At 56.1% G+C, this 16,045-nt stretch overlaps 1 protein-coding gene across 1 annotated transcript; it reads left to right on the top strand.

The window, feature by feature from the left end:
- The first annotated feature begins 209 nt into the window (after positions 1–209).
- LCN1 (lipocalin 1) lies at positions 210–5,131 on the top strand. Its single transcript, XM_003941374.4, has 7 exons — positions 210–371; positions 826–956; positions 2,080–2,150; positions 2,696–2,806; positions 3,643–3,744; positions 3,945–3,971; positions 5,020–5,131. The coding sequence occupies exons 1-6, from the start codon at positions 282–284 to the stop codon at positions 3,968–3,970; spliced, it is 531 nt and encodes a 176-aa protein (XP_003941423.1). The 5' UTR covers positions 210–281; the 3' UTR covers position 3,971; positions 5,020–5,131.
- Positions 5,132–16,045: the final 10,914 nt, after the last annotated feature.

Below are 16,045 nucleotides of genomic sequence, written 5' to 3'. Positions count from 1 at the left end.
AGGTGAAATCTGCAGACCCACTCCTCTGCACGTGGCCCTGTCCGGATGATCCTGTGGGATTAACAAACTGTTATTCACCAGCCTCCAACAATGGCATGTTATCTGCTCCATTGCAGAACTGGCCGTGTTTACATCCAGGAAGGGATTGGTCAGTCACCTGTGCCAGGTACCCAGGGGACCCTGAGCCCAGCAGTATAAAAGGCAGCCACGGGAGAAGCAGCACAGCCTCTCCCAGCCCCAGCAAGCCACCTGTCAGGCTGCCGTGAACTCAGACCCCGGAGATGAAGGTCCTGCTCCTGGCTGTCAGCCTCAGCCTCATTGCTGCCCTGCAGGCCCACCACCTCCTGGCCTCGGACGAGGAGATTCAGGATGTGAGGCTCGGATGGGAAGGGTGGGCTGGAGTGGGTGTGGGGTGAGGCTGAGACTGCTGGATGGAGACCCCATCCCTCCCCCTTCCAAGGAGACCCTCATTGTCGGGTTGGGCGTTAAAGCCCTGTCCCGAGGGAATGGTGAGAATGGGCAGCAGGAGTCTAGGCTGGGGGGCAGGGGGCACAGAGGGGCAAGGCTGGGAGGGTAGGGGTCTGGCTGACTTCACTTCTCCCCTGGGGGTGAGGGCTCCTGTGGTCCTGGCTGAATTGCAGGGACTGGAGCCACCTTCAGGTGGGCCTGGCGAGGCGCTGGGTGTTTTCTGGGTGGGTCAGATTGGGGAATGCACCTCGTCTCCAGCCCTCAGGGTCAAGTAGAGTCTGAGGGCTGCAGGCCAAGGAAGCGGGGAGAGGCTCTGGAGTGGTCGGCCTGAGCCTGATATAGAGGAACCTTCTCCAGGCATCAGGGACATGGTATCTAAAGGCTATGACAGTGGACAGGGAGCTTCCTGAGATGAATCTGGAATCGGTGACACCCATGACCCTCACAACCCTGGAAGGGGGCAACCTGGAAGCCAAGTTCACCATGCTGTGAGTGTCGCCAGCTGGCTGGGCAGCCTGCAACCTGGTCTATGGCCTTCGTTTCCCCACCTGGGAGCACTCTGGTGCTGGGGAGGTGGGCAGACCTGCTGGGAGGACCCTCTCAGCCCCTCCTGTAATGCTTGAGGGCAAACTGTGCCACTGAGATTCCTCGGCTGGAGGGGGCCTGGGGGGCAGAGGACCCAGATCAGACCCCATGGACTACCAGGGGCAGTGCTGGGTACTGCCCACTTCATTCACCCACTGGGGAATGTCTGGTGCTATGCAGGACCCTTCGGGAAAAGGTATTTACCTTAGACCAGAGTCAGGCCTGCAGGCAGGGCCTATGGACTGTGGACTCGTAGCCCTGGCAGTAAATTTCTGCTCTGAAGAAGCGCGGGGATGAGGCTTGCAGAGTGACCAAGAGGGGACGTAGGACGTCATGGAGAAGACCCCTTTGAAGTCCCTGTGTAGTGTTCACCTGTGAGCCTTCCACCCACGTGGCTCACATCTGTGACTTCCCTCCTGTGTGGCCCCCACCTGTGCCACTTCCCACCTGTGTGATTTCACCTGTGTGGCTCCCACATGCACATCTTCCCACTTGTGTGATTTCACCCACGTGGCATCCCCCTGAGTGGCATGCAGTGCCTGTGCTCTGGTCCTGGGAACCAGCCCTTAGGAAGTCACTGACCCTGGCAATGACCCTAGTGTTTGTTTTCCCGAAATCCCCTAACTCAACCTTTCCCTCTCTGGGCCAGATGATGGTGGACGTGGGGCTTGACCTGAAATATCTCCAAAAGGAAGCAAGCAGCTGGTGGGATGAGGGCTCAGCGCCATGCCACAGACACTGCCTGCAAACCAGGCAGCCAGGTTCCTCTGGCAGCAAACATGGCGGGGGGGCTAGGAGGGCAGACACCGGGAGTGGTGCAGAGCTCCTGGCCACCTCGGGAGACCACAGGAACTCCAGCGTGGCCCGGAGGGGCCACTGGCACCTGGTCTGAGATGCAGAGAAGCACCCTCCTCCATGGGCGTGTGGCAGACCCAGGGCCGCCTTTGCAGGGCATTGCGGCGTGTCTGCTCCCAGGCTGGGGGAGGCACAGGCCAGGGCTGCTTTGCCAGGGAGCTTGTTTTCCAGGATAAGCGGCCAGTGCCAGGAGATGAAGGCCATCCTGGAGAAAACTGACGAGCCGGGAAAATACACGGCTGGTGAGTCCTGGAGCCCGGGCCGGAGCCTGAACTCGAACACACGTTGAAAGTCAGGGGGGGCAGCCAGTGCCTTTTTGAGGTGGCCTTTTTAGCCTGGAAAGAATTTTGCTGCCTTCTGACCCCACTAAAAGCCCACTCCCACCTCTCCTGGCCAATTTGCATTAGAGACGTGAACCCCTGACCGCAAACACCAGGAGTGGCTGGTTTGTCCTGGGACGGACCCTCTGGGCCTTCCCTGTAGCTCTGGCTGAGGCCCAGGTGGGGCCAGGAGCAGAGTTGTACTTGGCTGTGGGGGCTGCACCTCAACTCCCACCTCCGCACCCAAAACCTCCCTTGCCTCACTGGTCTGGGATATGGCCGCCTCTTGGGTGCATCAAGTTCCTGGGAAGTGGGGGTCCCGTGGCCTGGGGCTAAGGCCTGGAGGGTAACCTAGGTTGGGAGCTCTGGAGGCTGGGTCTTGTTGGGCCCAGGGCCGCACGCTGTCCTGGGATCTACTCTGAAGGCTCCGGTGGCTAATTCGGAACTGTGCTGCTGTCCTTACACAGACGGGGGCAAGCACGTGGCATACATCATCAGGTCGCACGTGAAGGACCACTATATCCTCTACTGTGAGGGCGAGCTGCACGGGAAGCCGATCCGAGGGGCAAAGCTCATGGGTGGGTCCCACACCCCCACCCCGTGGCCCGAGCCTCTCTCCTGCCCTCCCTCCTCCCTCGGTCTCCTGCACCCTCTTTCCATGGGAGAAGCCACTGGGACCCGGGAACCTACTGCAGTTTCCTTAGGATGGGTTTTCCTGATAAAAGCCCCAATTCCCAGCCCTCGAGTTCAGGATTCAGGATGCCCCAGCCTAGGTCTGCGGCGGAGGCAGGAAGGAGCCGCGGCTGTTGGCACAGGAGCTTAGAGGTCACACATGTCACCAGGTGGACCAGGCCCTCCCCCGGGGCAGCTCCCTGCAGCGTCATCCTTGGGCGCGTTCCTGCGGGGTGTCCAGCAGGGGAGAGGAGCGGGGATGTGAGCAGGAGTCTGCGTGGAAAGGACCTTCCAGCTCCTGGGGTTGAATTCTGGCGCCTGCGGACAGTGCCATCCCTGCCTGAGGACGAAGCCCGAGAAGGCTCCTGAGTTCTCCCTGGAGCCAGGGGTGTGCAAATCACAGAGGAGTGGGACAGGCAGTGCCCTGCTGCCCCAGAGGGGAGAGGCGCTTCCCTCAAGGTGGGCCCGTCCTGCCATCCATCCATCCTCACTCTGGGAGATGCTCTGGCACAGATGGAGAGCCCTTCCCACTTCTCCCAGTTCTGCTGCCACCGGGAGTCTCCTGAGCTGTCCACGGTGCCCTGGTCCCACTTTGCCAGCCAGAGGGCCTCTGGGTTCAAGTCCCCCCGTGGTGGGTGAGGTCCCCCTCCCCAGCCCAGCTGAGGCCTCCAGGCTGGGACAAGCATGCCGGCTACTGCCCAGTGCTGCCGGGAGCACCCACATCTCATCCTGGCACCCACAGGGAGAGACCCCGAGAACAACGCGGAAGCCTTGGAGGACTTTGAGAAGGCCGCAGGAGCCCGTGGGCTCAGCACAGAGAGCATCTTCATCCCCAGGCAGAGCGGTAGGAAGGATGGCCCTGTGGAGTCCCCATGTCCCTGCATGGGGACGTCAGCAGAGTCGCATTGCTCGGGCGCATAGTTGCGCCGCGTGTAATTCTGGCTTTGTCCTTCCTGGGGTGGTGGAGCTGGTGGCCAATGAGAGCCCCAGTCCTGACTACATTTCTGGGGTCTCCTGACTCACCTGTGCTTCCTTTTCCTGCAGAAACCTGCTCTCCAGGGAGCGATTAGGGTGAGTGAACAGCTTTAGAGGACGCTTGAGAAAATCCAGCCCTGGGGCTCAGTGGGGCTTCAAGAGGCCGAGGGGTCTCTCCCACCCACCCCACTCCTACCTGGGTGGGAGACGCCCCGCGTGGGCCAGGCAGGTGCGAACTCTGCTCCTGAGCTGCCAGCACTCGGGCACCCACCTCTGCTCTTGCCCTGGGCATGACTCCTGGGCAGCTGGGAAGCCCGCAGTGCCAAGCCCGCCTTTGCTGGATGCTGGCGGGGACAGTGTCTACCCTGCAGCCCCATGCATGGGAGTAGGCGGGAGATTCAGGTTCCTCCTCAGCACCCCTCACCCTCAGCCGTCCTTGTGACTCCGCTCACCCCATGAATTGCTCAAAGATTCATCAAAGTGGCAGGCGTGCCTGTGCTCGTGGCATCAGATGGGCCCCTAGTTGGCTGCACGAGAGAACCAGAGGTTCAGAGACTCACCTGAGGTCACCTGCCCAGGTGTAGGCAGAACCAGAATCCCGACCGCATCGCTGTCCTTCCCACACCCTCCCCCTGGTCTGCAGCCACCCGACGCCTCTTCACTCGGCAAGGAGCTCTGTGGGCAGCCTGCGGGGGGTCCCTGCCCCATCTGCTCCAATCTGGAGGCTGGAGCCCCCACCTGCAGCCCCCGAAAGCCCCCTGCATGTCCCCTCACACTATAGGCACCGAGGGCCAGGCGTGTGACCCTCACCATAGCCCCCAAGAGCCCGCATGTGCCCCCCACACCATAGCCCCCGAGAGCCCAGTGTGTGTCCCCTCACACCACAGCCCTCAAGGACCTGGCTTGTGACCCCCACCGTAGCCCCCGAGAGCCCTGTATGAGCCCCCACACCACAGCCCCTGAGAGCCCGAATCTGCCTCCACTCTGCAGTCCCCTAGAGTCCACATGCGCACTCCACACTGTAGCCCCGGAGAGCTCACATGTGCCCTAACACTGCAGCACCCAAGAGCCCGCATGTGCCCCCATAAAGCATCCCCTCCCACCCTCCCTGTCCTGGTCTCACTCACCCTCCCCCCCTTTCTAGGGCAGAGGGCACCTTGGCTCCTCAGCAGCCCAAGGACGGCACCACCCAGCACCTGCGTCGTTCACAGGGACATGGAGAAAGTCCCCTTGCCCCTGCAGAACCCAGGCGGCTGCACCCCTTCCTACCAGCTCCCGCCTTCTTCCCACTCTGTGTCCCCCTCTTGGTTCTCGATAAAGAGCTTCAGCAGTTCCTGGTGACTCCGCCTATCTGTGGGGTCCTCTGGGGTGGGGGCTGGCTGGGTGCTCCCTTGGGTGCAGGGAGAGGGTGGGAAGTGGGAGGAAGGACAGGGGACCAGCCTCGGCCCAGTTCTCCGTGGTGGGTGCCACAGGCCAACGGTGTGAGGGGCCTGGTGGGCGGGTGGGTGCGGGGGGCTGGGCCTGAGGGTCCCGGGGTGCTTCCTGCAGGTCAGCCGCCCACGGAGCTCAGGCTCTGGCGGTGGGCAGGGTGGGACAGGGCTCTGCTCCTCGGTCCCGCACAAGTAAGACCCACAGGCCTAAGACCCAGCAGTAAGACCCGCAGGACCAGGCAGGGCCACCTGGGCCCTCAGCACGGACCCTGAGTCTGGATGTGGGGGGAGGGGACAGCAGCTCCAGGCTGGATCTTACCAGCCCTGTCCTCAGGCGAACCTCACCAGCTCTGTCCCCCAGGGCCTGGCCCAACGCTGTCCCTCTCTGTGCATGGGCAGGTTTGGGACAGCACGTTCCCAGCTTGGGGGCAGCCACCACAGGTGCCACCTCACGCAGGTGCCTTTCCTGAGCCTGGCAGTTTGTAGGATTTAAAGTTTCCTTAGACGGCACAGCGCCACAGTCATGCTGGGAGGGAGGAGAGGCAGACTCTTAGTGACTCGCTGCTCCGCAGGAGAGGGTGGCAGCCCGACAGGGCCACACAGGTTGGCTTGTGCCCGGGACAGGACAGTAGCCTTGGAGCTCAGGGGCAACCTATGTAGAGGGAGCGGAGGGGGTAGTGGGTGAGGACGCGGCTGCCCATGGCCAGCTAACAGGAGTCATTTCTCTGATCCAGGGCATAGGGGCCGTCCCTGATTGTCTGGTACCTGGCCTTAGGGCAATGAGGGCTGGTGGGGAGTGGCCCCCAAGAGGGCCTATCTGACTAGGGCAGAGCTGCTGTGTGGACCAATCAGCTGCTTAGGAAGAGGGGGGTGCCCTTAGCCAGGCCTGAACACTGCTTCAAGACTGCATTTTCAAAAAAGTCGATTCTGGCTGGGCACGGTGGCTCGTGCCTGTGTTCCCAGCACTTTGGGAGGCCAAGGTGAGAGAATCACTTGAAGCTGGGAGTTGGAGACCAGCCTGGGCAACAGAGTGAGCCCCCATCTCTACCCCCTACCTGCCAGCCTGGGCAACAGAGCAAGCCCCCATCTCTACCCGACCCCCCAACGCCAAAAATTAGCTGGGCTTAATGGCACACACCTGTCATCCCAGCTACTTGGGAGGCTGAGGTGGGAGGATTGCTTGGGCCCAGGAGATGAAGGCTGCAGTAAGCTATGAACATGTCACAGCGTTTGAGCCTGGGAGACAGAGAGACACCCTGTCTCAAAAAATAAGATGAAAAATAAAAGAAACCTGATTCCGCTTGGGCTCCGCTTTCTGTGTCTCAAGATGAAGCTCGGTTCTTACGAGGGGTCTGAGGTTTTCACTCGTAGCAGATGCCACCCATGCCCAGCTCCACCTCCCATCTCCCAGGCTCCAGGGTGACATGGCTGCAGCGGGTGTCACCTGCAGAGGGTGGATGTGACCACGTGGGCCGGCACTGCACCAGTCTTCAGACGCCACGCAGATGAGTTCGAAGAGCCCGTGCATGCACGTGTAGCTCAGAAAGTGCTGTGTGCCCCATACGACCTCCACGGGGAAGCCAGCACCCGCCTCTCCCATAGAGCCAGTGCCAGAGCCAAGGACGGGTAGCAGTCTGGGCGACTGTGCAGAGAGGAGAGGGTGAAGGGGCAGCAGTGACGGAGGAAGACAGACGCCCCACCTGGGGGGCACCCCAGCAGGGAGCAGCCCTCACTACGTGCGGAGATTTGAACTCTCACATGGACCAGAGTGTGACTGCACCGGAGCTGGACAGGGAGCTCTGGACCCGAATCGACGCCTCCATCAGTCCCTTCCAAAGGGAGTTTGGGAGGCCCTGGACCGGAATGGACGCCTCAGGGAGGCGCAGGGTCTGGTGCGGAGGGGCCGTCTGGAGAGGAGGTGTAGAGAATGGTGGGGAGGAAAGTGGCTGTGACGAACGCGGTGAAGAAGGAGGACCGGGCGGGGTGGGGCGGCGCCTTGGAAGATGTGGCGGAAGTCCGGGGCCACCCATCAGCCCCAACGGCTCTGTTCATCCCAATTTTGTCTCAAGCATGTGCTGGATTTTTCCTTATCCCTCTCTGCATTATTTTACAAGTGGCTGCTCTAGGGGTGACGATGACGTCCTTAATTCACGGTGGACTTGGAAGGAGCACTGCATCCCTGACTTAAAACGTGACGATCTTGTGATCGCACAGGTGTGTCCTCCCCGTTCTGCCTGGTGCCACTGCGACGCGTCACATCTATCTGCACATGCTGGGGACGCTGCGACACAGCACTGCAGCGCTGGCTTGAAGCAGTCCCACGTGTGACAAAGGAGCAGAGAGGTGTTTTCTTTTTACCCGCAGACCCTCCACGCCGGGTGCTCCTTCATCCTGAGTGTCCTGTCTCCCTGCTGGTCACATCCCTCCAGCCTGAAGAACGGCTTTTATTAGGTTGATGCAAAAGTAATCGCGGTTTTTGCCATTAAAAGTAATGACATAAACCACAATTACTTTTGCACCAACACAACCTAATAGCATGTTTTATGCTGCTGGCTACTGCCCACAAGTTGATTCCATTTTCTTTTATCTGCATCTGTTTCACTTTGCTTTTACTTTTGAAGGATATTTTCAGCAGATACAGAATTCTCGCTGGGGCGCAATGGCTCACGCCTGTAATCCCAGCAGTTTGGGAGGCCGAGGCGGGAGATCACCTGAGGTCAGGAATTCGAGACCAGCCTGGCCAACATGGTGAAACCCCATCTCTACTAAAAATATTAAAATTAGCCAGGCGTGGTGGTGCAAACTTGTAATCCCAGCTACTTCAGAGGCTGAAGCAGGAGAATCACTTGAACCCGGGAGGTGGAGGTTGCAGTGAGCTGAGATAACACCACTGCACTCCAGCCTGATCAGATCCAGAAATGACCAAATTACGTCTAAAGAAAGTAGAAGAAAGGAAATAAAGAAAGTGACAATGGAGGAGGCAGATGGGGTGGCGAGTGTGCACCCCCACATTCGGAATCCCTGGCCGTTTGGGTTCTATGCCAGCTCTGGGCTTATTGCCTTCGGTTTCTAATGGTGCTTGATTATCCTGTGTGCGCCTGGAGCGGGACCCTCAGACGCTTCTCCTTCGTCGCGGGTGCACTGTTGGGTCTCAGTAGCCAAGGGCGCTGGGGGTCGCTGGAAGAAGGGGCTTCCCTTTACATTCAGGAGTCTTCTTCTTCCTTCTCTGTCCTGAGGAGCTTGGCTGGCAAGCGGGATGCCAGGTGAGCTCAGCCCCAGTGAAGTCAGCAGCAGCCCCATGGGTGGCATTTGGTGAGTTCTTGGGTTCCCAAAGTCAGCGAACTTCTCTGCGATCCCGGCGGCCACAGACACACCCTCTCCAGGGAGGCCTGAGCGCCTTCCAGGTTGTTCCTCCCCGGGTGCTCGGCCTCAGCCCCGGGGTAGAGCTGGCTCCGTTTCTGCTTTTGCTGTGGGTTTAGGGTCCTCTTTACCGGTGGCAGCCCCTTTTCTTTCACCAGTCGGGAGTTCTTTACGGTAAGCTTTGCCTTTCGAATGACGGCACCACCTGTCTCTGACACCCTCCCTCTGTGCGAACCACGGCCTTTACTTTCTGAATTTGGACGCACTGACGTCTGGGGCCTTCCCCAGCCTGGAGGAAGTGCTTCTCCTGGAGCTGGCGAATTTCTAGAAATAGCAGATGGCTTGTCTGTAAGGGTGTCTTCCATAGGCAAACCAGCCAGTCCAGAGCCCACACCCTCGCCAGGGCAGGTACCAGACACTAGGGACAGCCAGTCCCCACACCCCAGGGCCGGGACATGATGGAAACCAGCCCGCCCTGAGCGTGTTCGCCCTGCTTCCTCCATTCCTTCCCGTGGAAACGTGGCAACCGCAGTGCAGGCTCTGCCCACACTGTCCTCCTGCCCGCCCCCTCCCCGTGCCTCCCCACAGGCCCTGGTGCTTCCTCGAGCCCCGCCCCTCCTGTTTTTAGGGGCCTGAGTATCATAAGCCTTCGTCCTCAGTCATCCCATGGCTGTGTCTTCCCCTCCCAGCCTAAAGCAAATCCTGGGAGCTCTTCAAACGCTTGCGGCCCAGAGTCCTTTCTCCTTGTTACGTGGAGCCATCCCGGCGTCCCAGCCCCTGTGAAGGAGGTGGCAATGCCCGCTCAGCCAGTCCTGGAGCCACAGTTAGAGCTGCTCTCCCACTAAGCCAATGCGTGAATCCGGCATTTTGGATTCATCGTCAACCGTGAGCCACGCTGGACGCTAGTTACAGTGCTGAGGGCGGCTTTTATTCAGCAGCTTCTGAGAGCCAGGGACTGGGTTCCATGCCACTTTATGCAGGGGTGAAGGGGTGCTGTGAAGGGAGAGTGGGGGTGCAGAAGAGACTGGGGGCTCCAGTGAAAAGTCACAGAGGGCTGGTCAGGGTGAGTGCAGCGGGGTCAGCTGTGTGGCCATTATAGAAGGCAAGACTCTTCCGCCAACAGAGTCTGGGAAATGGAGGCCCATTCTTCCCGAAGATCACATTTCTAAGGAATGGTCCTTGAGAATAACTTTTTTTTTTTTTTTTTTGGAGACAGAGTCTTGCTCTGTTATCCAGACTGGGTGCAGTGGTGCTATCTCGGCTCACTGCAACCTCCTCCACCTCCCAGGTTCAAGCAATTCTCCTGTTCCAGCCTCCTGAGTAGCTGGGATTACAGGCACCTGCCACCACACCTGGCTAATATTTATATTTTTAGTAGAGACAGGGTTTCACCATGTTGGCCAGGCTGGTCTCAAACTCCTGACCTCAGGTGATCTACCCACCTCAGCCTCCCAAAGTGCTGGGATTACAGACGTGAGCCACCGCGCCCAGCCTGAGAGAGACACTCCTGCATTGTAGGAGAAACATGGACTTCTCAAGGGGCAGAGGAAGGAGGCACAGGTGTAAGCCCTTTTTAGCAAACGCTCTAAGAAGGGGCAGTTGAGTGCTGGCCAGGACACCCAGCAAATTCTCCTGCAGTGTTGAGCTCTCAGGCAGGCAGTCAGGAGGCTGGGGCCTCCCCAGGGATGTGCCTCGTGCTGCTGTGAGTCGAGAGAGCTTGGTCTCCTGGTGCAGGGGCTTGGGCGGAGCCGTCCCGTGCTGAGAGCTCTGCTGTGCTCAGTACACACGCACTGACACGCTGAGCTTGGGTCCACATTTGAGAGTGGTTCTCTTTGCATCAAGCCCATAGAATCCGTCCCCACGTAACTGCCTCGGGGAAAGACGTCTGAGAATGGGGAGTCTCGTCTCCTCACGCAACGGAGGAGGGGGTGATTCTGCCCAGGTAGGTTCGAGGAGATTGGGAAGGGGATCAAGATTCTTGCTTTCATCTGAGCTCACATAAAGGTCCCAGTTCTGTGTGTCAATGTTCCACTCCTTAATCGGTGACCCAACTTTCACATAAAGCACTTGGTGACTTTTGAAGCCAACTCACTGTGCAACCCACACTGTTAAATGTGGGGTCTGATTTTCAGCCATTTCTGCTCCGTGGCTGCAAAAATGAAATACAATTCTAAGGCCGGGACAGAGCGTCTCCAGCGTTTTGACCCTGACTCAAGCTCAGATCTTGGCGTTTCCTTTCCGAAAGCCCAGAGCAGTCAGGGCAGCCCCGCCCCAGGCTCCTTGCAGTCGTCATCACCACGGTTGTGGCCGAGCACAGCAGCCAGGTGGCTTCCCAGAGCTTTGCTTCCGGCCGGTGCCATGTCCCAGTGAGCAACCTCAGCAGACAGCTTAGGGAATTGTGGTGTCACTTCATGCCGTGGCCGTGAATATCCCATTGTCCATTGATGAGATGCCCTCCCTGCATCTGCGCACACCCCACAACCTGCACACGCACCCGCAGACAGGGGAAAGCCCTGTGCTTGGCAAGGGTGGGAAGCATGACTCCAAAGTTCTGTTGAGTGAGGGGAGAAGTAAAATAATTCCAAATGCGTTCCCTCCTTGAGCTGGAGGAGAGAGCCGTGAGGAAACGCACTCTCTGGTTGTGAAGCTGGGGCTGGGAACAGATATTCGCACCCACCTCGGCCGATGGTGCCTGGGGTCTTAGGATGCTTTCATCTGTTGGTCAAAAACCCACAACCACAGCTGAGAGCGCAGGTGTTACTGAGACAGCTTCAGACACTTCATGCCAGCTCTGCTTTTCAGTGTGTTTCCTGGGGCTAAAACCAAGGCTGGTTCCTTCCGGAGGCTCGTGGTGGGGAATCTGTCCCTGCCTTTTCCAGCTTCCAGGGGCCTCCACATTCCCTGGCTCGTGGCCCCTCCTTCCACCTTCAGAACCAGCAGCGCAGCCTCCTCTGCTTCTGTCATAAATATTCTCTCTCCCTGCCTCCCTCGCTCGCACCCCAGCCCCTCTCCTGTAAGGACCCCTGTGATAACAGTGAGCACACCCAGATAATCCAGGGTAATTGCTCATCTCAGATCCTTAACTGAATTATATCTGCGAAGTCCCTTTTACCATACACAGTGGGTTTTAATAAATTCACAAGGCTGTGAAACCATCACCACTATCTAATTCCAGGAGATGGCCATCATCTTACAAAGGTCCCCGCGCCTGTCAGCTCTCACCCCTGGTCCTTCCCTCCCCGCCCCGGAACCTCTCGTCCACTTCCCATCTCCGTGGACTTGCCTGTTTGGGCGTTCCGTCGAAATGGAATCATATACATGTGTTTCTTGTGACTGCGTCTTTCCCTTAGCATACTGTTTCCTGGTTTGCCCAGGCAGTAGCATGTGTTGGCATTTTATTTCTTTTTATGACAATAATATTTCATTGTGTGGATAATTCCACCTTTTTTTATCCTTTCATCCAAAGGTAGACATTTGATTTCTTTCTACTTCTTGAGTTTTATGATGCAGCTAGGGACATTGCGTATAAATGTTTTCATAGAAACATATGTTTTCATTTCTCCTGGGAGTGGAATTGCTGGGTCATATGGTATTAAATAATTCTAAGCATAACTGTTGGATGAACTGCCAGACTATGGTTCTCGGAGCTGTGCCGTTTTACCTTCCCCTAGGCAGTGCATGAGGGGTCTATTTGCTCCGCATCCTGGCGAACGCTTGTTAATATCTGGCTTTGCGATTCTAGCCATCCTAATGAGCATGAAGTGCTATTTCACTGTAGTTTTGATTTGCACTTCCCTAACGACAAGGGACATTGAGCATATTTTCATGTGCTTATTGGCCATTTTTATATCTTCCCTGAAGAAAGTCTGTTCAAGTCATCTTCCTTTTTAAAATTGGGCTATTTGCATTTTTGTGTTGAGTTTTAAGTGTATTTTATATATTGTTGATACCAGACTCATCAGACATGCGATTTGCGAGTCTTTTCTCACGTTCTGTATCTTGTCTTTTCATTTCCTTGATAGTGTCCATTGAGGTACCAAAGTGTTTAACTTTGATGAAGCTCAATTTGTCTGTTCCTTTGGCTGCATGCTTTCTGGGTGTATAGAGAAGAATTCATTGTCAAAGCCAAGGTCACAGATTTGCACATTTTCTAAGAGTTGCGTGGTTTTAGCTCGTGCGTTTAGCAGTTTGATCCATTTTGGGTAAAACCTTGTGTGTGCCGTGAGGACCCACTTTATTCTTTGCATGTGGACAGCCAGTTGTCCAAAGCCATTTGTTGATGACCCTTCTTTCCCCATTGCATTGTCTTGGTGTCTCAACTCATTCTTACATCTGTGTTTGTGGGATGCTGATTTCCTTCATTTCCTTGGAATCCTTCTTTACTCAAACATTCTTTTCTCTGGCCCTGCGGAGTTCCTCCCTCTTCCTGCGTGGCCCGGTATTTAGCTGTGGTCTTGAGGACCCCTGCACGTTTCTGGAGCTCTTCCTCTGCGGAGTGCCCTCCTGTCTGCTTCCTTGTCTCCTACATTCTAGTCGTCTGCGATGCCCAGAGTCCAGTCTGTGTCCCATCCACACCATGTGACCCCGTGCTCTGTCGGGTTCCCCTCTCTGCAGTGGGTTGAAATTCCCTCCAGGCTTAAGGCTGCCATGATCCTGCTGAGCTCCTTAGCTGCCCCTCTCGGGGATCACAGCCTGCACTGTCTGAGTCCCGTGTCTAAACACAAGCGTTTCACACCTGGGGCCGGTTTCCCTCTGTGGTTGGACAGGGAAGTCCATACCCCATTCTCTTGGAGTCCCAGGTAGAAATGAGTGCACCATCCTGGGTGATTGCCACATCTTCCTAACTGGTTTCTCTGCTTCTATATTTGCTCCCGAAATCTGTTCTCAGTGCAGCAACTGGAGTGATCCCTTAAATACGCAAGTCACAGCTTGCCTTTGTCAGAGCTCTCCAGAGTCTTTCACTCAGAGCAGAAGCTGAAGTCCTCGTGGTGGTCCTCAAGCCCTACATGGCAGTTCTGCCCTGTCCCCAGCCTCACATGTGGCCAGTGGCCCTGGATCGTTTGCTGTGACTGCTCTGTGGTGTGCTCCTGGAAACTGCCAGCGTGCTCCCACCTCCAGGCTGGCACTGGATGCTCCTGCCACCTGGATGCCTCTTCCAGCTGACAAGCTCATGGCTCGCTTCCTTCGTGTCTTAAATTTGGTGTTTGAATGCCACCTTGGTGAGGCTGTTCCTCATCTTTTCATTTAAAGGACAAACAACCCCTTGTCCCAACACTCCCTGCCAACTTTTTCACTTTGCTTTTTCCATAGCATGAGCATCATTTGAAATAATATATAATGATATGAACCAGTGACCCATCAGGATCCAGAGATGACAGATGGAACAGGGATTGCTTACACAGTGAACAGTCAGCTATAGAGGTTTAAAGTCAACCACAAAGAATGGCTCAGGATTGCAGGAGAGCAGCTAAGGAAGAAATAAACCGCGGCGGGGTCCCTTCCACAGGCTGGATTCAGACTTCGTGGATCAGAAGCTGCGTTCAGATCCCCATGCGGCCGAGGGATGCTGGAGAAGCTTGCTGGGTTGCCCCGGCCAGAGCTGGTCCATGGTCAGGGCAGAGGCCAGCAGGTAGGAAAACGCAGGCTGGGCCTGGCAGGCAGGAAGCCTTTCTTCCCTCCCGGAGGCAGGTGAGCTGGGCTGGGAAACCTACAAGAATCACTGGGAATCCACATGTGTGGATGCCACTGAATCTCAACAGGAAGCCATCCGGGGGGGTCCCCTGAATTCAAGGTAGTGAATGCCCCCAGATGTTCCTGACTTGTGCCATGTCATTTGTACAGTAAGGGAAAGAAAAAGAAAGAAATGGAAGCATCCTGGACCCAGGCATCCTGGACCCAGGCTGGGAGGCACTTCCCCCTACGCCCCTACCAGCAAAGCTTAGCATCACGCCAGGCGCACAAGAGAAGTGCCTGCTGGCTCCAGCTCCATTGCCTGGGAACTGGCCATAGAGGGTACACGTGGAGCTGGAGGTGAGACATTGACAGCTGGCACCACAATTCACTTATTTATTTTCCTCACTTTATGTCCCCTGCACCTAGAATGTAAGCCACATGAGAGCAGGACATTTGTTTGTTTTATCCATTGATGCAGGCGTCCCCAAACTACGGCCCGCGGGCCGCATGTGGCCCCCTGAGGCCATTTATCCGGCCCCCCGTCCCACTTCAGGAAGGGGCACCTCTTTCATTGGTGGTCAGTGAGAGCAGCACAGTATGTGGCGGCCCTCTAATGGTCTGAGGGACAGTGAACTGGCCCCCTGTGTAAAAAGTTTGGGGATGTCTGCATTGATGTAATCCTTGTGCCCCAAAGAATGAGCGACATATCGAAAGTGTGCAAAGATCAAACATAAAATGAACCTTTATTCAGTCATTGTTATTCTGATGGACACCTGAGGCATTTCCAAGATTTGTAAGTAACAACTGAATCCGTCTACTGGGTCACAGTGGGAGTGTAGCTGTTGAAATGCTGCTTCTGAGTGGAGTTGCTGAGTCTTTGGCTTTAAGTATTTTTTTTTTTAATTGTGGCCAGGCATGGTGGCTCACGCCTGTACTCCAAGCACTTTGGGAGGCTGAGGTGGGCAGATCACCTGAGGTTAGGAGTTTGAGACCAGCCTGGCCAACAGGGCAAAATCCCATCTCTACTAAAAATATATTTTAAAATTAGCTGAGTGTGGTAGCATGCACCTGTAATCCCAGCTACTTGGAAGGCTGGAGCATGAGAATCCCTTTAACCCAGGAGGCGGAGGTTGTGGTGAGCTGAAATTGCACCACCGCATTCCAGCCTGGGCAACAGATCAGGACTCTTTGTCAAATAATAATAATAATAAGAAGAAAGCATTTATGTTCATTTTGGTTTTTAAACTTTTAATCTTGAGACATTGTAGATCCCCACGGAGTTGTAAGAAGCTGCACAGAGTGGTCATGTGTATCTTTACCTGGCTTGCCCCAGCCTCAACCCCAGCAATGACAGACCTGTTCTCCACCACCATAATCTGCTCATTTCAGGAATGCAATCTACTACAATCATAAAATCGTGGGATTGGCTTTTTCCCATGCAGCATCATTCTCTGGAGATTCATCCCGTTGTTGCATTTATCCACAGTTCATTCTGTCTTACTTCTGAGCAGTGTTCCGTGCTATGGCTGCACCACAGTCTGTTTAACTGTTCACCTGCTGGAGGACATTGTGTTTGTAGGTCTGGGTTATGACACATGCACAGGTTTTTGCACGGACATCACTTTTCATTTCTCTGGGACAAAGACCCGGGGGTGCTATTGCAGGGTTCTATGCTTGTTGCAGGTTTAGTTGTTTTTTTTTTTTAAA

The sequence above is a fragment of the Saimiri boliviensis genome, chromosome 2, assembly GCF_048565385.1.
Source record: "Saimiri boliviensis isolate mSaiBol1 chromosome 2, mSaiBol1.pri, whole genome shotgun sequence".
Lineage (NCBI taxonomy): Eukaryota > Metazoa > Chordata > Mammalia > Primates > Cebidae > Saimiri > Saimiri boliviensis.
Note: the sequence above shows the minus strand (reverse complement) of the source record. Positions and strands in the feature narration are given on the sequence as shown.